This window comes from Oncorhynchus masou, chromosome 7 (assembly GCF_036934945.1).
Source record: "Oncorhynchus masou masou isolate Uvic2021 chromosome 7, UVic_Omas_1.1, whole genome shotgun sequence".
NCBI lineage: Eukaryota > Metazoa > Chordata > Actinopteri > Salmoniformes > Salmonidae > Oncorhynchus > Oncorhynchus masou.
Genome location: NC_088218.1, coordinates 26,820,764 through 26,843,255, shown reverse-complemented (window position 1 = coordinate 26,843,255; position 22,492 = coordinate 26,820,764). Strand labels below are relative to the sequence as shown.

Below are 22,492 nucleotides of genomic sequence, written 5' to 3'. Positions count from 1 at the left end.
GCTTTAAGCACCAGCTGTCAGAGCAGTTCACAGATTACTGCACCTGTACATAGCCCACCTATATTTTAGCCCAAACAACTACCTGTATTTAAACAACTAACTGTTTAATTTATTTATTTATTTTGCTCCTTTGCACTCCATTTTTCTTTCTACTTTGCGCACATTCTTCCATTGCAAATCTACCATTCCAGTGTTTTACTTGCTATATTGTATTTACTTTGCCACCATGGCCGTTTTTTGCCTTTACCTCCCTTATCTCACCTCATTTGCTCACATCGTATATAGACTTGTTTATACTGTATTATTGACTGTATGTTTGTTTTACTCCATGTGTAACTCTGTGTCGTTGTATGTGTCGAACTGCTTTGCTTTATCCTGGCCAGGTCGCAATTGTAGATGAGAACTTGTTCTCAACTTGCCTACCTGGTTAAATAAAGGTGAAATAAAAAAAATAAGTGGTTAGAGCGTTGGGCCAGTAACCGGAAGGCTGCTCGATTGAATCCCTGAGCTGACGAGGTAAAAAGCTGTCGTTCTGCTCACGAACAAGTCAGTTAACCCACTGTTCCTAGGCTGTCATTGTAAATAAGAATTTGTTGTGCACTATGTGCAGACAATGGGTTTTCTCGTCTGTACTGTATGCTACACATATTTTAGCTTCAAGACAAAAGCACAGTTGCTATAGCAGCAGTCTTCATCAAGTAACATTAGCCTATCAAAAAAATGTGTAATTTAACCCTCTTATATGAATAAAAAACTACAGGTGGCCTCTCTTAAAATGTTACAACAAACCCAGCAATTTTTTTTGCAATATCATGCAAAGCATTTACATGTGGTAATTGCAGCTGAAAACATTGGCAGAAATGTATTCACTGACGAGCTGTTATATGTGTATCACACACACAGTTGGAAGTTTACATACACCTTAGCCAAATACATTTAAACTCAGTTTTTCACCATTTCTGGCATGGAATCCGAGTAAAAATGCCCAGTCTTAGATCAGTTAGGATCACCACTTTTATTTTAAGAATGTGAAATGTCAGAATAATAGTAGAGAATGATATATTTCAGCTTTTATTTATTTCATCACATTCCCAGTGGGTCAGAAGTTTACATACACTCAGTTAGTAGTTGATAGCATTGCCTTTAAATTTTTTAACTTGGGTCAAATGTTTTGGGTAGCCTTCCACAAGCTTCACACAATAAGTTGGGTGAATTCTGGCCCATTCCTCCTGACAGAGCTGGTGTAACTGAGTCAGGTTTGTAAGCCTCCTTGTGCGCACATACTTTTTCAGTTCTGCCCACATTTTCTATAGGATTGAAGTCAGTGCTTTGTGATAGCCACTCCAATACCTCTACTTTGTTGTCCTCAAGCCATTTTGCCACAAATTTGGAAGTGTGCTTGGGGGACCATTTGGAGGACCCGTTTGCGACCAAGCTTTAACTTCTTGACTGATGTCTTGAGATGTTGCTTCAATATATCCACATAATTTTCCTGCCAGTCGTGGTAATTTCCTGTATTACTAAACATTGAGAGGGCAAACCACACAAGTCAGAGTTATATTATAAAGTCCATCTTTAAATATATATGAGCTTCACCATAGCCCTTTGACTCTCAGATCAATTCAGTGTCTACAAATGAATTCTCTGAGTGCTTACAAAACAATTCTTAGTATCATTTATAGCCAAGACACACCCAACTCAACTCACATGACGAAACACAGATCTCAGGAACAGTTCACAAAGAACCTTTTACTTGAAAGAGGAGTATCCCATAGCTAGATAGCATTGGTTATAAATTATCGTTCAGTTTGGTCTCTTTAGACGAGATTCTAATCTCATTCTTGGTACCACCTAGGACCAAAACATTACCTTATCCAATGGCATATATCAATTGTCAATTCTAGATACTCCCATCTCAAATTCCCTGTCCCCCCCCCCCTGGGACAAGATCAGAAAAGACAGTGAGCCTTCTTTGGTCATATACTAGGTCAAGATAAGGGCAACCTCAGAGGGAACATACAATAGTTAGACACATTCCCATAAGAAGACAAGCCTCCATTCTGTCCTTCTCCCCTTCTGATATTCTTCATAGCATCACATGGTTTAACAGATACATTGACATATGAAGACAAGCCTGACCTCTCCCCTCTCTGGGCAACAAGTGACTAAGCCCTGGAGAAGAGCGAGGAAAATGCAACTGCCAACAGTATTATCCAAAAGAAGACATTCTAATGACATATCTCACATAAGCATTATTATGTAAATAAAACATCTTATTTATCAATGTTACCTAACTAATTCTGATTCAGCCACGACATGCCTCATGATGCCATCTATTTTGTGAAGTGCACCAGCCCCTCCTGCAGCAAAGCACCCCCATAACATAATGCTGCCACCCCCGTGCTTCACGCTTCGGCTTGCAAGCCTCCCCCTTTTACCGCCAAACATAATGATGGTCATTATGGCCAAACAGTTCCATATTTGTTTCATCAGACCAGAGGACATTTCTCCAAAAAGTACAATCTTTGTCCCTGTGTGCAGTTGAAAACCGTTGTCTGGCTTTTTTATGGCGGTTTTGGAACAGTGGCTTCTTCCTTGCTGAGCGGCCTTTCCGGTTGTCGATATACGACTCGTTTTACTGTGGATATAGATACTTTTGTACCTGTTTCCTCCAGCATCTTTACAAGGTCCTTTGCTGTTCTGGGATTGATTTGCGCTTTTCGCATCATCTCTAGGAGACAGAACGCGTCTCCTTCCTGAGCGGTATGACTGCTGCGTGGTCCCATGGTGTTTATACTTGCGTACTATTGTTTGTACAGATGAACGTGTTCCCTTTAGGCATTTGGAAATTGGTCCCAAGGATGAACCAGACTTATGGAGGTCTACAATTTTTGGCTGTCTTGGCTGATTTCTTTTGATTTTCCCATGGTGTCATGGGAAAATCAAAACTAGCCTAGTAAAACTAGCCTAGAGAAACCTATGCGCTCTGATCTAATCAGTGCCAGGGGAAATGTAATGTCCATGTTTTTATAGCTTTAGCTATGTAGATATGACTGGAATTAATCAATCAACACAGTAGTGTATGAGTATCTTTTTAATTACAAATGCAATGGCCTACACTGTTACCTTGCATATACAGCAAGCTCGTTTTTGTTTTATTGTCCAATCGCAGCTGTTGTCTCATCTGTGTATAGGGTTTTGTATTCATACACCTTAAGCCTAGGAGTATTTCCAAGAGGAATTTCCCCCCTTTAACAATATGCCCTGACTATAAAAATTCTGGTCCCATCATAGCCGACTTATCACTTAGTGTATGACAATCACTATACTATATCTCTCTCTTCATTACTCAATGCCTAGGTTTACCTCCAATGTACTCACATCCTACCTTAACTTTGTCTGTACAATATGCCTTGAATCTATGCTATCGTGCCCAGAAACCTGCTCCTTTTACTCTCTGTTCTGAACGTGCTCGACGGCCAGTTCGTATAGTCTTTCGCCGTACCCTTATCCTACTTCTCCTCTGTTCCTCTGGTGATGTGGAGGTTAATCCAGGTCCTGTAGTGCCTCGCTCCACTCCCACCCCCCAGTTGCTCTCATTTGTTGACTTCTGTAAACGTAAAAGCCTTGGTTTCATGCATGTTAACATTAGAAGCCTACTCCCTAAGTTTGTTTTACTCACTGCTTTAGCACACTCTGCCAACCCGGATGTCTTAGCCGTGTCTGAATCCTGGCTTAGGAAAACCACCAAAAACCCTGAAATCTCCATTGCTAACTATAACGGTTTCCGCCAAGATAGAACTACCAAAGGGGGCGGTGTTGCAAAGATGGCCTGCATTACTTTCTAAGTCTGTACCCAAACAATTTGAGCTTCTACTTCTAAAAATTCACCTTTCCAGAAACAAGTCTCTCACTGTTGCCGCTTGCTATAGACCTCCCTCTGCCCCCAGCTGTGCCCTCGATACTATATGTGAACTGATTGCCCCCCATCTATCTTCTGAGCTTGTGCTACTAGGTGACCTAAACTGGGACATGCTTAACACCCCGGCCATCCTACAAACTAAGCTTGATGCCCTCAATCTCACACAAATTATCAATGAACCTACCAGGTACAACCCCAAATCAGTAAACACGGGTACCCTCATAGATGTCATTCTAACTAACTCGCCCTCCAAATACATCTCTGCTGTTTTCAATCAAGATCTCAGCAATCACTACCTCATTGCCTGCATCCATAATGGGTCTGCGACCAAACGACCACCCCTCATCACTGTCAAACGCTCCCTGAAACACTTCTGCGAGCAGGCCTTTCTAATCGACCTCATCCCGTCAGTAGATGATGCCTGGCTATTCTTTAAAAGTGCCTTCCTCACCATCTTAAATAAGCATGTCCCCTTCAAAAAATGTAGAACTAGGAATAGATATAGTCCTTGGTTCACGCCAGACCTGTCTGCCTTTGACCAGCACAAAAACATCCTGTGGCGTTCTGTATTAGCATCGAATAGCCTCCGTGATATGCAACTTTTCAGGGAAGTTAGGAACAAATATACACAGGCAGTTAGAAAAGCTAAGGCAAGCTTTTTCAAACAGAAATTTGCATCCTGTAGTACTAACTCAAAAAAGTTCTGGGACACTGTAAAGTCCATGGAGAATAAGAGCACCTCCTCCCAGCTGCCCACTGCTCTGAGGCTAGGAAACACTGTCACCACCGATAAATCCACTATGCTTTCGACTCTGTCAATCACAACATTCTTATTGGCAGACTCAACAACCTTGGTTTCTCAAATAATTGCCTCGCCTGGTTCACTAACTACTTCTCTGATAGAGTTCAGTGTGTCAAATCGGAGGGCCTGTTGTCTGGACCTCTGACAGTCTCTATGGGTGTGCCACAGGGTTCAATTCTTGGGCCGACTCTCTTTTCTGTATACATCAATGATGTTGCTCTTGCTGCTGGTGATTCTCTGATCCACCTCTATGCAGACGACACCATTCTGTATACTTCTGGCCCCTCCTTAACTAACCTACAGACGAGCTTCAATGCCATACAACTCTCCTTCCATGGCCTCCTACTGCTCTTAAACGCAAGTAAAACTAAATGCATGCTTTTCAGTCGATCACTGCTCGCCCATCCAGCATCACTACTCTGGAAGGCTCTGACTTAGAATACGTGGACAACTACAAATAACTGGGTGTCTGGTTAGACTGTAAACTTTCCTTCCAGACTCACATTAAGCATCTCCAATCCAAAATGAAATCTAGAATTGGCTTCCTATATCGCAACAAAGCATCCTTCACTCATGCTTCCAAACATATCCTCGTAAAACTGACCATCCTACCGATCCTTGACTTCGGTGATGTCATCTATAAAATAGCCTCCAACACTCTACTCTGTAAACTGGATGTAGTCTATCACAGTGCCATCCGTTCTGTCACCAAAGCCCCATACACTACCCACCACTGCGACCTGTATGAGCTCATTGGCTGGCCCTTGCTTCATACTCATCGCCAAACCCACTGGCTACAGGTCATCTACAAGTCTCTGCTAGGTAAAGCCCCCCCTTATCTCAGCTCACTGGTCACCATAGCAGCACCCACTCGTAGCACGCGTATCTCTACCTGCACATTCATCTTCTGCCGATCTACCATTCCAGTGTTTAATTGCTATATTGTAATTACTTCGCCACCATGGCCTATTTATTTCCTTAACTTACCTCATTTGCACTCAGTGTATATAGACTTTTTGTTATTTTGTTCTACTGTATTATTGACTATGTTTAGTTTATTCCATGTTTAACTCTATGTGTCGAACTGCTTCGCTTTATCTTGGCCAGGTCGCAGTTACATTTACATTTAAGTCATTTAGCAGACGCTCTTATCCAGAGCGACTTACAAATTGGTGAATTCACCTTCTGACATCCAGTTGCAAATGATAACTTGTTCTCAACTAGCCTACCTGGTTAAATAAAGGTGAAATAAATAAAATAAAAATATAGCGACAAAGTCTGGGATGATGATGCAAACAGTCTTATTCTACATCTGTACATTGAGTGCTTTACCACTCTCCATCACTGTGGAGTACTACTCCGCTAGTATGTTTTGAGCAGAGAGGGGCAGCTCCCGCCTTGTTGTTTCACTGGCTAGTCTTTGCAATCAACTTGTCTGCCAGGGAAATTGATGTGAAGTTGTCCATGGTCACGTTTCTGCCTTTGCCCATGCAAGGCTCTACGACTATGAAAACCACAGTTGCTGGCTGGTTTAATTTTCCCCTGATATGGAAAGCCATTGAGCAAGTACTTGGTTTTGACATATGCACCTAACCAAAACGTAACTGAAGTCACATGCACCATTATCAGTTTCTATCAGGTTTCTTTCATCCATTGATGACATGATAACAGTATAATTTACTGTTACTAATTTTTGCTTAGTAGCCAGAGCAATGCTGCCATGTGAGTGGTCATGTGCTGAATGCATGGACAGCACAGATATGCTTGGCAAAAGTGAAATTGGAACAAGAGCTGCACATCCTTGAATTTTTAGAGTTACTTGACAAAGGTGAGTGTCATAGGAACTGCAGAATATGCTCTTTCAGATACTATATAGTGGGTCAGCAGGTAGCTTAGCGGTTAGAGCGTTGGGCCAGATACCGAAAGGTTGCTTGATCGAATTCCTGAGCTGACAAGGTCAAAATCTGTCTTTGCCCCCGGACAAGGCAGTTAAACCCACTGTTCCTAGGCCATCATTGTAAATAAGAATTTGTTCTTAACTGACTTGTCTAGTTAAATAAATATATTATGAGTTTTACCTGCATGTGACTGTCAATTACAAGATGCCCCATCTCTTCATGTACTAACTCGTATGTGTGAGATTCATTTTGGTGTAGTTTCGATTTGCAGGCTGACTGGCATCGGTTTCCCCGCTCATCAACTTGGATAGCGTCAAGGATATGTTTTGCAACACACACAGCTGCACCAATGTGTCAGAGGAAACACCATATGCCTGGCAAAGGTGTCAGCCTGCATTCGCCCAGACCGCCATAGGAGTCCCTAGAGCGCCATGGGACAAGGACATCCCAGCCGGCCAAACACTTCCCTAAACCAGACCTGGGCCGATTGTGCGCTGCCTCACGGGTCTCCCGTTCTCGGCCGGCTGCGACACAGCCCTGTATCAAACCCAGATCTGTAGTGACACCGCAAGCACTGCGATGCAGTGCCTTAGACTGCTGCTACGCTTTTCATTAAAACACTGTTGACTACAGTTATTACTCAAATGTACAAATGCGTACTTGCTATGCCTCGACTGCTACCTGTGGTCGGTCACGAAACTCGCCCGACAATTATCCCCCCCTTGAAGCAGGGAAGTGTAAACAGAATTCTTGTTGAGCCAACACTCCTACATTATAAATGGTACTAGCAGAGCAATCTTTTTGAAATGGTTTAAATGTATAGTCATTTTGCTAATGTTTGAAAGTAGGGTATGAAATGGTAAAAAAAATCGTTGACACTGCGTGTCAAGTAATGACCCTCATAAGCATGTCATAAAATCAGCAAAAAAGAGACATCCCTTTTTTCATTACACTGTCTTTCAAAGATAATTTCTAAAAATCCAAATGACCACAGATCTTAATTGTAAAGGGATTAAACACTGTTTCCCATGCTAAGAGGCTTTTCTACTGACTCTGAAAAACACATGCCCAGGCATGAGGACAGGACTGCAGGTGTCGCCAGGGCAATACATTGCAATGTCCGTACTGTGAGACTTCTAAGACGGCGCCACAGGGAGACAGGACGGACAGCTGATCGTCCACGCATTATCAGACCACGTGTAACAACACCTGCACGGGCTCGTTACATCCGAACATCACACCTGGGGTACAGGATGGCGGCAACAACTGTTCAAGTTACACCAGGAAAGCACAATCCCTCCATCAGTGCTCAGACTGTCCACAATAGGCTGGGAGGCTGGGCTGAGGGCTTGCAGGCATGTTGTAAGGCAGGTCCTCACCAGACATCACCGGCAACAATGTCGCCTATGGGCGCAAATCCACCGTGGCTGGACCAGACAGGACTGGCAAAAAGTGCTTCACTGACGAGTCGCTATTTTGTCAGGGATGATGGTCGGATTCGCGTTTATCATCGAAGGAATGAGTGTTACACCGAGGCCTGTACTCTGGAGCGGGATCAATTTGGAGGTGGAGGGTCCGTCATGGTCTGGGGCGGTGTGTCACAGCATCATTGGACTGAGCTTGTTGTCATTGCAGGCAATCTCAACGCTGTGTGTTACAGGGAAGACCTCCTCCCTCATGTGGTACCCTTCCTGTAGGCTCATCCTGATATGACCCTCCAGCATGACAATGCCACCGCCCAGAATGAGCAGTATGACTGACTGATTTCCTGCAAGCTAGGAATGTCAGTGTTCTGCCATGGCCAGCTAAGAGCCTGGATCTCAATCCCATTGAGCACGTCTGGGACCTGTTGGATCGGAGGGTGAGAGCTAGGCCTTTCTCCCCCAGAAGTAGAACTTGTAGGTGCCTTGGTGGAAGAGTGGTGTAACATCTCACAGCAAGAACGGGCAAATCTGGTGTAGTCCAGTACTTAATACAGCTGGTGGCCAGATAATGACTTATTTTTGATTTTGACACTTCCTCCTTTTCAATTTCTGTTAGTCACATGTCTTTGGAACTTGTTCAGTTGTCTGTTGTTGAATCTACAAATATTTACACATATTAAATTACTGTAAAAAACGCAGTTGACAGTGAACTTTTTTTTTTTTTTTTTTTTGCTGAGTTTGTCTTAACAGCTGACAACTTGTCATAACCTGTTTATAACAGTCACAACATGGTCATGACACTTTTATATTTAGACCTGTTCTGGCATATATTATTTTATTGCTGGCTATGACACCTTCATACTTGAAGTGTCAAAATCCACATTTATTACATTTAGGTTTTTTCCCTGCCAAGACGTTTCCATTCTTTTTGAAAGTTTGTTTCATAAATGCTTTGAAAACATTAACACTTTACACAGACAAAGAGAACCATTGCAATTTTACAATAAAACTAAAAGGGCTGAGCTCGCTGTATGCAGGGTTGAATTGTGTAGGCCTTTGCATTTGTAATTAAAACGATACTCATACAGCATGTCATTATTGTTGATTTGATTCCAGTCAATTATTTTTTTATTAAAAAGGCCTAGTTAGCCGAGCAACAAAGTTAGATTAACCGAAGTTGGATCACATTTTCTCAGAACACAAGTAATGGGCCTATTTTAGGCTATAGAAACATGACGTTATGTTTTTCCTGGCCAGGCCCAGATGGGATCAGAGCGCATAACCACAGCTACTAGTAGCCTATCAGTAGACTACAGTCAGGCTGAAGCACAGACAGTGTACACGTTGACACATCAATAGGCATTTTATTTTATTAAATGTTTTTGGGGTTGCTGGTATGGGCTTCCCAGTGAATTCACTTATACCCATGTTTTCAGTTACAATTTGCTATTACACATGTAACAATTTGTAAGTCGCTCTGGATAAGAGCGTCTGCTAAATGACTTAAATGTAATGTAAATGTTAAATGTAATGATTTGCATAATAGTTATACAAATTAAGCCTGGTTTGTTGTAATCTTGAAAGGTAGGCCTACTGTGCTTTTTATATTATGATGAGAAGGTTAATCGTAAAAAAAATTTAATACGCTATTGTTACTTGAAGACATGGTGTTAGCAACTCTGCTTATGTCTTGAAGCTCAAATGTAATGAGTAGCCTACAGATGAGAAAATAAACCTTAATTGTCTGCACATGTTTGTGAATTGTTGCATTCAACAGTGTAGCTAATATGTTTTAGGAGAAACATTTCTGTCATTGTTGAATAGTTTGCTTAGTGGCTACTGTAATATTTACGGTCAATTTGAACTGTGGACCAATGTTGTGTTGCCAGCCACAACGGAAGTTATGGTCATGCAAGGATGGAATGTGAACTGAAAAGTAGATTTCTGTTTCGCCACCCTGCTCCTCTCTCTCCTTCATATCTCGTAGTGAGAATAGGGCCGGAGTTGTTCCGAAACAGGTGTATTAAAATTCAGTTTAAGAGGAGAGACACTTTCTGCATTGGCTAAATAGATTTACCATTGTAAGACAAATGCACACTTCAGGAGAAGGCTAGAAAATCGGGACTCCGCTTTTGAGATGTGCATTCGATTCCTCACAGAAAATCCTGGACTGTCAACTGTAAATGTCAGGCACTGTGTAAACGCACCCGAGTGTGTGTGTGTGTGTGTGTGTGTGTGTCTGCATTCCAAACAACCCCCTATTCCCTACTATATAGTGCAATACTTTTGACCAGAGCCATATGGACCCTGGTCAGAAGTAGTGCACTAGATGGGGGGGGCTGATCTCTGCTTAGCCAGCTCTCACCACCTCAGGATGGCTTTTAAATGCCATGTGCCGGTGCTTCGTTCAACCCAAGCACCTCAGTGCTAAGAATTTTTAATATTAAAAGGAGTGTCAGAAGTCATTGGGGGAGCAGGTCTCTTTTGTGCTGTATATCGAGCTTCTACAGCCATAGAAAATCAAATGGATCTGGGACCCCAGGCTAGGACTTTTTGAAGACTTCCCATAAAAGAGATTTGAAATGGTGCGCACTGCATAGTAGGATTGGGGTCAATTTAAATTCTAAATTCAGGAAGTGAAATTATTCAATTCATGAATTTAAACATCTAGGCTAGGACTTTTTGAAGACTTCCCATAAAAGAGATTTGAAATGGTGCGCACTGCGCAGCATAGTAGGATTGGGGTCAATTAAATTCTAAATTCAGGAAGTGAAATTATTCAATTCATGAATTTAAACATCCTCATAGAAAACAATGGCATTTTTAAAAGTTTATCACATGTATACAATTCACTTTATAGCCCTTGTAATACTATACTTATAGCTAACTACATATATTCACTCAGGGGCACAACAATGGTTTTAGAAGTGGGGGAGGACAAACAATTTCTAATCTTAAGCTAAGTTCCTGCATATTACATTGTCAGTGTGAGAACAAAATGTTTAAATGCATTAGCTAGGGAAACTGGTAAATCAATACATGGCTAAACAGACTCGCTGTGGAAAAAAAACATCTGAATATTAATCTTCAATCGCTTGGCCGCTGGTTTTCTCTTGATTTGATTCTGGTCCAGAGTGAGGCAATTTAATAGCTAGTGCTAGCTAGCCATTGGCTAGCTCTCTGCCATAAGAGTGCAAAAACATACACTGACAGCATCTGCCTCAACTCTCCCATGGTCCTAAAGCCAGCCTTTCAGTTTGCTTTCACACAGCCTGCCCGACTGCTCCGAGTATTCTGCATAGTCCTAAAGAACACAGGTCCTTTTTGTCTGTGTATTGATAAAGCTAGGAAAGGAATTTTAGAACGTGAGGGTCATGACCTTCCCCGTCCGTAGTGGTTGTTGCGCCCCTGCACTAACATCTGTTTCTTTCTGAGCTCAACAATGACTCAGGAATATACTGTGTGTTTACTGGGCTTGCAGGCTTCACTGTCCTTCTACTTAATTGTAAACTATCTCTGGCTTTTATTTGTTGCCTGTTTTTAAAATGCTTTGAGTCCCACCATCACACCGGCAGGATTTAGGTCTTCTAACCCCTTGTAAGCATTGTGTGTTTGAGCTACAGACTGCTGGGTTGTTGCATTTGATTGGTCTGTTTCTTCTGCATCATGATACCGACCTTAAGTGTGATTTAACGGGGACTGAGCTAGAGCGTTGTATGTGAGACAAGGGCGGACCCGAAAACGGTTGGTCTAACAAACTATTATGACCCCTATATGAAACAGACTCTCACGAACATGCACATGTAACCTGTTTTGCTCTGGCACTCAGGCCACACAAATCATTAGAAGGTAAGGGGTTCTTCTACATAGATCATTGGAAATCCCAAGACAGTGTCTAATACTGTAATAAGCGCACATAGTTGCTGTCGAACTCCACACAGTTGTCACTGGCTAGTTGGATATTCATTCCCCACTGAGCAGACAATTCCTGTACTTACAGCATTATTATAAATTCATTTTATCCGAATTTTGTTTGGCGGCCTTTCTTTGTTGACATTTTTCAAAAACTCATAAATTAAACTGGTTGTACTGAAAATGAAATGGTAAAACACTTCAATGTGAGGCTAAATATGAGGGCAGAGCAAGCAGATTAATGAGTGGTGCATTTTTTTCACTAGGGGATTTAATGGGACTGATGAGGTTATTAACCTTGCAGAAATGCAGCTTTTCATGCCTTTTAAGGCCATAGTGCAATATTAATGCTACTGCGGAGGCTCTCTGCAACACTTACCCGCTCTCTTTCCCTCTGTCACCTCTTTCTCTCTCTCAATCCCCTTCTCTGTCAGGATGACTTCCTCTTCAGTGTGTCCATCGTCAGTGGCGTGATGTGTGTCATTCTGGCCGTGGTCAAGATCATGCTGGGTAGGGTGCTCACCAGCAGAGCCCTCACCACAGACGGTAGGAACCTAACTCGGTGTGGAGTTACTCCGTTTTTTTTTCCTCCAATTAGGATCAGTTAGGAGAAGATTATCCTTGTTCTTTAACTAGGGGAAACCTCACCCTGGAGCTACCCAACTCTGAGGAAGCAACGCATACTTCTGCCTGATCTCGGCCACGCCCTATTCCCATAGTGCACAAAGGTTAGAAGGCTTAGACAAAGGTTTAGACACCATCATGAAATCTGTGAAATATATTGGGAACTACTTAGTACACTATATAGGGAAGTGACCATCAATTAAATTCAGCTGCAGGCCAATTTCTTTTCTTGAGCAGATGGTCAGGGGGCTGGAACATATACTGAAGATTGTGCCGACTGACATGATGGCTCTGCTTCTAGCTCCTGAGCAACTTTGCACAATTTTGTTTTATTTTTTACATTAGCCCAGTTTGTTTTGTGTTATTACATACAGCTGGTAAATAACTTTTGGATGTCAGAGCGGCGGTATTCACCAGCATTTACAACCAGGAGTACGACTTTCCCAAATTGTGTCCTTTGTTCGTACCATCCAGAGCAATTTAACTTATCTGAGGCTGCTCCAGGACGCCGCCGGCGGAGAAGTTATTCAGTGGACTTCTAGTCCTACTCAGGAGGCGTGCACACCATCCACCGCTTCAGAGTATATTACTCGCTAATGTTCGGTCTCGAGACAATAAGGTGGACGAGCTCAGGGTGAGGATCTCCTTTCAGATAGACAACAGGGACTGTAACATAATGTTTCACAGAATCATGGCTCGCTCTGGATATACTGTTCCCGTCCATACAACCAGCTGTGTTCTCCAGTACATCACGCAGACAGGACTAAAGAACTCCCCGGGAAGAAAATAGTTGGCGGTGTATATTTCATCATGAATTATTCATGGTGTGATAATGTACAGAAACACATGTCCTTTTGTTCACCTGACCTAGAAAACCTCAATCAAATGCAGACCGTATTACCTCAGAGAATCCTCTTCGGTTATAGTCACAGCCGTGTATAATCCCCCTCAAGCCAATAACACAACAACCCTCAAGGAACTACATTGGTCTTTGTGCAAACTGGAAACGACATTTATTGTAGCTGGGGATTTTAACAAAACAATTTTGAGGAAAAGGTGACCGCGTTCTTTCAACACATGAACTGTAAAAACTCATGCTGCTAAAACACTCGACCACTGTTACTCCTCCTTCTGGGATGCCTACAAGGTCTTCCCCCGCCCTCACTTCGGAAGATCAGATCACAACTCCGTTTTTCTCCTATAGGCAATAACTCAAACAGGAAGTACCTGTGCTACGGTCTATTTAACGCTCGTCTGACCAATCGGAATCCAGGCTTCAAGATTGTTTTGATCACGTGGACTGGGATATGTTCCGGGTAGCTTCTGAGAATAACATAGACGTGTACACGGACAATGGGACTGAGTTCGTCAGGAAGTGTATAGGGGATGTTCCCACCGACTATTAATAAAACCTACCCAAACCAGAAACTGTGGCTAAATTGCAGTATTCATGCAAAACTGGAATCGCGAACCTCCATTTAACCATGGCAAGTTGACTGGGAATATGGTTGAATACTAACAGTGTAGTTATTCCCTCCGTAAGGCAATCAAACAGGCAAAACATCAGTATAGAGAAAGTGGAGAAAGTGGAAGGGTCTACAGACAATCACGGATTACAAAGGGAAAACCAGCCAGGTCACAGACACGTCTTGCTCCCAGACAAGCTAAACCCCTTTATCCACTTTGAGGATAAGAGTGCCACTGACACGGCCCACTCCCAAGGACTGTGGGCTCTCGTTCACCGTGGCCAACATGAGTAAGACATTTAAGCGTGTTAACCCTCGCAACGCTGCAGGCCCAGACGGTATCCCTAGCCGTGTCCTCAGAGCATGTGCAAACCAGCTGGCTGGCGTGTTTACGGACAAATTCAATCTTTTCCTACCCAGTCTGCTGTCCCCACTTGATTCAAGATGTCCACCATTGTTCCTGGACCCAAGAAAAGCTATCGCCCTGTAGCACTCACTTCTGACATGAAGTGCTGAGAGGCTTGTTAAGGACCATACCATCTCGATCTTATCTGACACCCTAGATACACTTCAATTTGCATACCGCACCAATAGAGCCACAGATGATGCAATCGCCCATCACACTGCCCTATCCCATCTGGACAAGAGGAATGCTGTTCATTGACTGTAGTTCAGCCTTCAACACCATAGTACCCTCCAAGCTCATCATTAAGCTTGGGGCCCTGGGGTCTCAACCCCGCCCTGTGTAACTGGGTCCTGGACTTCCTTATGGGCCACCCCCAGGTGGTAAAGGTAGGAAACAACACCTGCACTTCGCTGATCCTCAACACAGGGGCCCCACAAGGTGTGCTCAGCCCCTCCTGTACTCCCTTTGTCACCCATGACTGCATGGTCATGCACGCCTCCAACTCAATCAAGTTTGCAGACACAACAGTAGTAGGCCTGATTACAAACAATGACGAGAGCCTACAGGGAGGAGGTGAGGGCCCTGTAGGAGTGTTGCCAGGAAAATAACCTCTCCCTCAATGTCAACACAATGAAGGAGCTGATCGTGGACATCAGGAAACAGCAGAGTACACCCCTATCCACATCTAGAAGACCGCAGTGGAGAGGGTGTGAAACTTCAAGTTCCTTGGCATACACATCACTGACAAACTGAAATGGTCCACCCACAGTGTGGTGAGGAAGGCGCAACAACCCCTCTTCAACCTCAGGAGGCTGAAGAAATTCGTCTCCACCCCTAAGACCCTCTAAATTTTACACATGCAGAATTGAGAGCATCCTGTTGGGCTGTATCACCGCCTGGTACAGAAACCACACCGCCCGTAACCGCAGGGCTCTCCAGAGGGTGGTGCGGTCACACTGCCTGCCATCCAGGACACACATAGCACCCGAAGTCTCAGGAAGGCCTAAAAGATCATTAAGGCCATCAACCAGCCGAGCCACGGCCTGTTCATCTTGCTATCGTCCAGAAGGTGAGGTCCGTACAGGTGCATCAAATCAAGGACCCGAGAGACTGGAGAAACCGCTTCTATCTCAAGGCCATTACTGTTATAAATAGCCATCATTAGCCGGCTACCATCTGGTTACCATCCGGTTACTCAACCCTGCACCTGAGGCTGCTGCCCTATAAACATAGACATGGAATCACTGGTCACTTTAATGTTTACAACCTGCTTTACTCATTTCATGTGTATATACTGTATTTTTGTCAATGCCACTTCTGACATTGCTCGTCCAAATATTTATATATTTGTTAATTCCATTTTTACTTTTAGATTTGTGTGTATTGTTGTGAAATTTTAGATACTGCAGTGTTGGACCTAGGAACACAAGCATTTCGCTACACACGCATATTTAGCAGATGTTATTGCGGATGTGACCAATAGTTTGATTTGATAATTTCAAAGATTTGACTGAGTTACATTTCATAGAATGAAATCAGTCAATTGAAATAAATTCATTAGGCTCTAATCTATGGATTTCACATGACTGGTCAGGTGCGCAGCCATAGGTGGGCCTGGGAGGGCATAGGCCCACCCGTTTGGGAGCCAGGCCCAGCCACTTGGGTGCCGCCAGGCCCAGCAAATCAGAATTAATTTTCCCCCACAAAAGGGCTTTATTACAGACAGAAATACTCTGTTTCATCAGCTGTCAGGGTGGCTGGTCTCAGACGAGGTCCTGGGCTGGCGTGGTTTCACATGGTCTGCGGTTGTGAGGCCGGTTGGACTTACTGCCAAATTCTCAAATGACGTTGGAGGCAGTTTATTTCGAGAAATTAACATTACTTTCTCTGGCAACAGCTCTGGTGGACATTGCTGCCAATTGCATGCGCCCTCAACTTGAGACATCTGTGGCGTTGTGTAACACAACTGCACATTTTAGAGTGGCCTTTTATTGTCCCCGTCACAAGATGCACCTGTGTGATGAGCATGCTGTTTAATCAGCTTCTTGATATGCCAAACCTGCCAGGTGGATGGATTATCTTGGCGAAGGAGAAATGCTCACTAACAGGGATTTAAACAAATTTGTGCACATTTTATAGAAATAAGCTTTTTGTGTGTATGGAACATTTCTGGGATCTTTTTATTTCAGCTAATAAAACATTGGACCAACACTTTACATGTTGCGTTTTATATATTTGTTCAGAATAATTACAAATCATTTGTAGACTGCAATTGACCGCAAGAAGCCCAAACAGATATAACTAAAACCTTTAATTTCAAATATGCACTCTTTCTATATTTTTAGAGCTGGCAGGTGCTGGGTTTTTACCCACACAGACCGGTGAATTGCATATAGTATGCGCTGAGGGCGGCGGCCTTCACCGCAAGGCCACCCCCAGGTACTGGGCCACACATCTCTTTACTTCTACACCTGAGAAAGTTGTTCACTACTTATGAGTCTTTTATTGACAACTCCGTAGCTGCTGAGCTCTTAATGTCCCTTCTCGTTTCAATAAGAGATTTGTGGCAAACAGGCTGGCGTCAAACCAGTTTGAAAGGTCAGCTTTGGATGGAGACACTTCGTTCGTTAAATTGTATGTGAGAGTGACAGCAGAATAGAGTAGGAGTTATTTGCCTACCAGATTTGTCTCGATGTGACATGAAACAAGCCATCAAAGGGGCAATCTGTGATTGCTACATACATTTTTAGACTTAAGTGAATGATATATATACTGCTCAAAAAAATAAAGGGAACACTAAAATAACACATCCTAGATCTGAATGAATGAAATATTCTTATTAAATACTTTTTTCTTTACATAGTTGAATGTGCTGACAACAAAATCACACAAATTACCAATGGAAATCAAATTTATCAACCCATGGAGGTCTGGATTTGGAGTCACACTCAAAATTAAAGTGGAAAACCACACTACAGGCTGATCCAACTTGGATATAATGTCCTTAAGTCAAAATGAGGCTCAGTAGTGTGTGTGGCCTCCACGTGCCTGTATGACCTCCCTACAATGCCTGGGCATGCTCCTGATGAGGTGGCGGATGGTCTCCTGAGGGATCTCCTCCCAGACCTGGACTAAAGCATCCGCCAACTCCTGGACAGTCTGTTGTGCAACGTGGCGTTGGTGGATGGAGCGAGACATGATGTCCCAGATATGCTCAATTGGATTCAGGTCTGGGGAACGGGTGGGCCAGCCTCTAGCATCAATGCCTTCCTCTTGCAGGAACTGCTGACACACTCCAGCCACATGAGGTCTAGCATTGTCTTGCATTAGGAGGAACCCAGGGCAACCGCACCAGCATATGGTCTCACAAGGGGTCTGAGGATCTCATCTCGGTACCCAATGGCAGTCGGGCTACCTCTGGCGAGCACATGGAGGGCTGTGCGGCCCCCCCAAAGAAATACCACCCCACACCATGACTGACCCACCGCCAAACCGGTCATGCTGGAGGATGTTACCGGCAGCAGAACGTTCTCCACTGCGTCTCCAGACCGTCACGTCTGTCACGTGCTCAGTGTGAACCTGCTTTCATCTGTGAAGAGCACAGGGCGCCAGCGGCGAATTTGCCAATCTTGGTGTTCTCAAATGCCAAACGTCCTGCACGGTGTTCGACTGTAAGCACAACCCCCACCTGTGGACGTCGGGCCCTCATACCACCCTCTTGGAGTCTGTTTCTGACCGTTTGAGCAGACACATGCACATTTGTGGCCTGCTGGAGATCATTTTGCAGGGCTCTGGCAGTGCTCCTCCTTGCACAAAGGCGGAGTTAGCGGTCCTGCTGCTGGGTTGTTGCCCTACTACGGCCTACTCCACGTCTCCTGATGTACTGGCCTGTCTCCTGGTAGCGTCTCCATGCTCTGGACACTACGCTGGCAGACACAGCAAACCTTCTTGCCACAGCTCGCATTGATGTGCCATCCTGGATGAGCTGCACTACCTGAGCCACTTGTGTGGGTTGTAGACTCCGTCTCATGCTACCACTAGAGTGAAAGCACCACCAGCATTCAAAAGTGACCAAAACATCAGCCAGGAAGTTTAGCAACTGAGAAGTGGTCTGTGGTCACCACCTGCAGAACCACTCCTTTATTGGGGGTGTCTTGCAAATTGCCTATAATTTCCACCTGTTGTCTATTCCATTTGCACAACAGCATGTGAAATTTATTGTCAATCAGTGTTGCTTCTAAAGTGGACAGTTTGATTTCACAGAAGTGTGATTGACTTGGAGTTACATTGTGTTTAAGTGTTCCCTTTATTTTTTCGAGCAGTGTATATATCACTCATTGATTCTTGAAGAATATAACTTTATAAATGCTTCATAAGCTTAGTTCAACTGTTGTACCCCATCGGAGCCCAAAGTATAAGCTAGTTTTGCTCCCTTGTTTTTAAGAAATGTCATTGTAAACAACCACTGTAGTCTCCGTGTAAATTTGATCTCATGGATGTTCAGTCCTTGCATCCAATTTGAGTGGTTACGTTTCTCCAGCCCTGTCACTTAGCTGTTTAACACTGGCAGGGTGTCCCTTTGTTGTTGTTAGTACTGCAGATTGCCCCTAGGAATGCAGCGTCATAGATGATATTCTTTACAGAGGTAATTGACGTGCCCTTGTGTCCTTGTCAGTCGGCGTGTTTTTGAGGTGCAGAGAGCCAGTTGAGTTGGCTCTTATGAATCGAATGAGGAGACCCAATCGAAACGGGTTCAAAATCATCTGTTCATTCTGTTTTATGGACTTTCGGATTAAGACTCTGTGGCAGACTACATGTTAATTTCATGAAATATATGTACATGTGTTCGTTGTTTGTTAATGTTCAAGCTATTTCTATTTCCCTCTGTGGGATAATACAGTTGACTAAACTGCCTGTCTTGTCCGATCTACAGGTTTCAACTCCCTGGTGGGCGGGGTCATGGGCTTCTCCATCCTAATCAGTGCCAAGGTGTTCAAGCACGATCCCAAAGTGTGGTACCTGGACGGGGCCATAGGGGTCCTGATAGGCCTCGTCATCCTGGCCTACGGGGTCAAGTAAGTGGGTACATTTTGTATGGCCCTCAAACTCAACTCTGGACCTCAAAGCCAGTTCTACTTCATTTTGTCATTGTTCCCCTCTAATCAGGGACTGATTTAGACCTGGGACACCAGGTGTGTGCAATTATCAGGCAGAACAGAAAACCAGCAGGCTCTGGACCTCGTAGGGTAAGAGTTGAGTACCCCAGGTGTAGGGGGAAGCTGCCTCGAAAACACTGATCTTGGGTCAGATCTGTCCGGTAATGGTTAGGATTCAGGGAGGGGAAGCTAATCCTAGATCTGTATTTAGAAGAAACATAATATTCAATCACTTTTACACACACGTACATTATGTCCCCTGAGAAATACACTTATTTAAATAACAGTTGTCATTTTAAATTGTAACCCTTGGAGTAGAAACAACATTCAGACGCCAAAACGGTCAATACGCTTGTAAACATTAGTGGAAACACTTTTGGTGTTAACTGTAAAAAAGTAACTGTTCCTAAATAAAAACAAATTGTCTGTAGTGTCAATAACATGCTTCAAAAAAAAATAGAAGGGTATTTTACAGATTTTTACCTACTTCACTTTTACTATTCTACTCTGGAGCGGGATCGAGGTGGAGGGTCTGTCATGGTCTGAGGCGGTGTTACAGCATCATCGGACTGAGCTTGTTGTCATTGCAGGCAATCTCAACTCTGTGCGTTACAGGGAAGACATACTCCTCCCTCATGTGGTACCCTTCCCGCAGGCTCATCCTGACATGACCCTCCAGTATGACAATGCCACCAGCCATACTGCTCGTTCTGTGCGTGATTTCCTGCAAGACAGGACTGTCAGTGTTCTTCCATGGCCAGCGAAGAGCCTGGATCTCAATCCCATTGAGCACGTCTGGGACCTGTTGGATCGGAGGGTGAGGGCTAGGGCCATTCCTCCCAGAAATGTCCAGGAACTTTCAGGTGCCTTGGTGGAAGAGTGGGGTAACATCTCACAGCAATGCAGGTGGTGGCCACACCAGATATGGTTACTATGGAAATATAGAACATTGCATAAGCTTCACGCTAATGTGAGATCATTGGAGGAAGAGGAATTCAAATGTCCCCTGACAGCACTACTGGTGAACTAGAAGAACCAAGATTCTTGAGAAACTGTTTTTGGTGTCAGGATGGCATGATATATCAGCTTTCATATCAGTATTGGAAGATAATGGCTTAACTTCTTGCGTCGAGCAATCCCGGGATCCTATTTATAGCCTCAAGCTCATTAGCATAACGCAACGTTAACTATTCATGAAAATCGCAAATGAAATAAATATATTTGCTCTCAAGCTTAGACTTTTGTTAACAACACTGTCATCTCAGATTTTCAAAATATGCTTTTGAACCATAGCAAAACAAGCATTTGTGTAAGAGTATTGATAGCTAGCGTAGCATTTAGCGTAGCATTTAGCGGGCAGCATTTGCACAAAAACCAGAAAAGGATTCAAATAAAATCATTTACCTTTGAAGAACTTCAGATGTTTTCAATGAGGAGACTCTGTTACATAGCAAATGTTCAGTTTTTCCTGAAAGATTCTTTGTGTAGGAGAAATCGCTCCGTTTTGTACATCACGTTTGGGTACCAAAAAACCCCAAAAATTCAGTCATCAAAACGGCGAACTGTTTTCCAAATTAACTCCATAATAACGACTGAAACACGGCAAACGCTGTTTAGAATCAATCGTCAAGGTGTTTTTCACATATCTCTTCATTGATATATCGTTCGTGGATGTCTACTTTCTCCTGTGAATCGCTTGGAAAAAGACGTGCAGTTGAAGATGACGCACCAATTTCGACGGAGGACACCGGGCGGACACCTTGCAAATGTAGTCTCTTATGGTCAATCTTCCAATGATATGCCTACAAATACGTCACAATGCTGCAGACACCTTGGGGAAACGATAGATCGGGCAGGCTCATTCCTTGAGCATTCACAGCCAGATAAGGAGACAATGAAAAACAGAGCCTCAAATCCTGCTCATTTCCTGTTTGAAGTTTCATCTTGGTTTCGCCTGTAGCATCAGTTCTGGGGCACTCACAGACAATATCTTTGCAGTTTTGGAAACATCAGTGTTCTCTTTCCAAAGCTGTCAATTATATGCATAGTCGCATCTTTTTGTAACAAAATATTGTGCTTAAAACGGGCACGTTTTTTTTAATCCAATAATGAAATAGCGCCCCCATAGATGTAAGAGGTTAAGAATCGTCATCAGTATTGAACCGCCTTAGCCATCTTTTTTTTGCTTAAAGAAATTGGGTGTAATTGTGAACAAAAGGAATATCAGACATCCCAATTGATGTAATCATTGGTTTGGTGAAGTTAGAGGCATGTGCTCGGCATTTTGAAGGCCTGAAGACCAGTGTCAGTGATTTCTGCAATATTGTGTTCTGTGAGGCAGTTCCATATTCAAACAGCAGACTGTATAGGCCTCTCTCCAGGGAATTTGTATTTAATTTATTTTACCTTTGTTTAACCAGGTAGGTAAGTTGAGAACAAGTTCACATTTGCAACTGCGACCTGGCCAAGATAAAGCAAACCAGTTGGACACATACAACAGCACAGGGTTACACATGGAGTAAAACAAACATACAGTAAACAAATAAATCTGTATACGATATGAGGTGAGATAAGGGAGGTAAAGGCAATAAAAAGGCCACTCTGGCGAAGTAAGTACAATATAGCAATTAAAAACAATTGAATTGTAGATTTGCAGTAGGTGAATGTGCAAAGTTTAAATACTGGGGTGCAAGGGAGCAAAATAAATAAATACTGTAGGGGATGAGGTAATTGTTTGGGTTATTTATAGATGGGCTATGCATAGGTGCGAGCAGCTCTGACAGCTGGTGAGGGAGACAAGTGTTTCCAGTTTCAGATCTTTGTAGTTTGTTCCAATCATTGGCAGCAGAGAACTGGAAGGATATATATACACTGTTTACCAA

The 22,492-nt window shown here is 43.4% G+C and overlaps 1 protein-coding gene across 1 annotated transcript in view; it reads left to right on the top strand.

Moving 5' to 3' along the window:
- The window catches only part of LOC135543602 (transmembrane protein 163a-like), a 45,551-nt gene that overhangs the window by 19,728 nt on the left and 3,331 nt on the right, over window positions 1–22,492 (top strand). Inside the window, exons 6-7 of the mRNA XM_064970997.1 lie at window positions 12,393–12,504; window positions 19,388–19,529. Coding sequence (XP_064827069.1) covers window positions 12,393–12,504; window positions 19,388–19,529 — 254 coding nt within the window. The remainder of the gene's footprint in view (window positions 1–12,392; window positions 12,505–19,387; window positions 19,530–22,492) is intronic.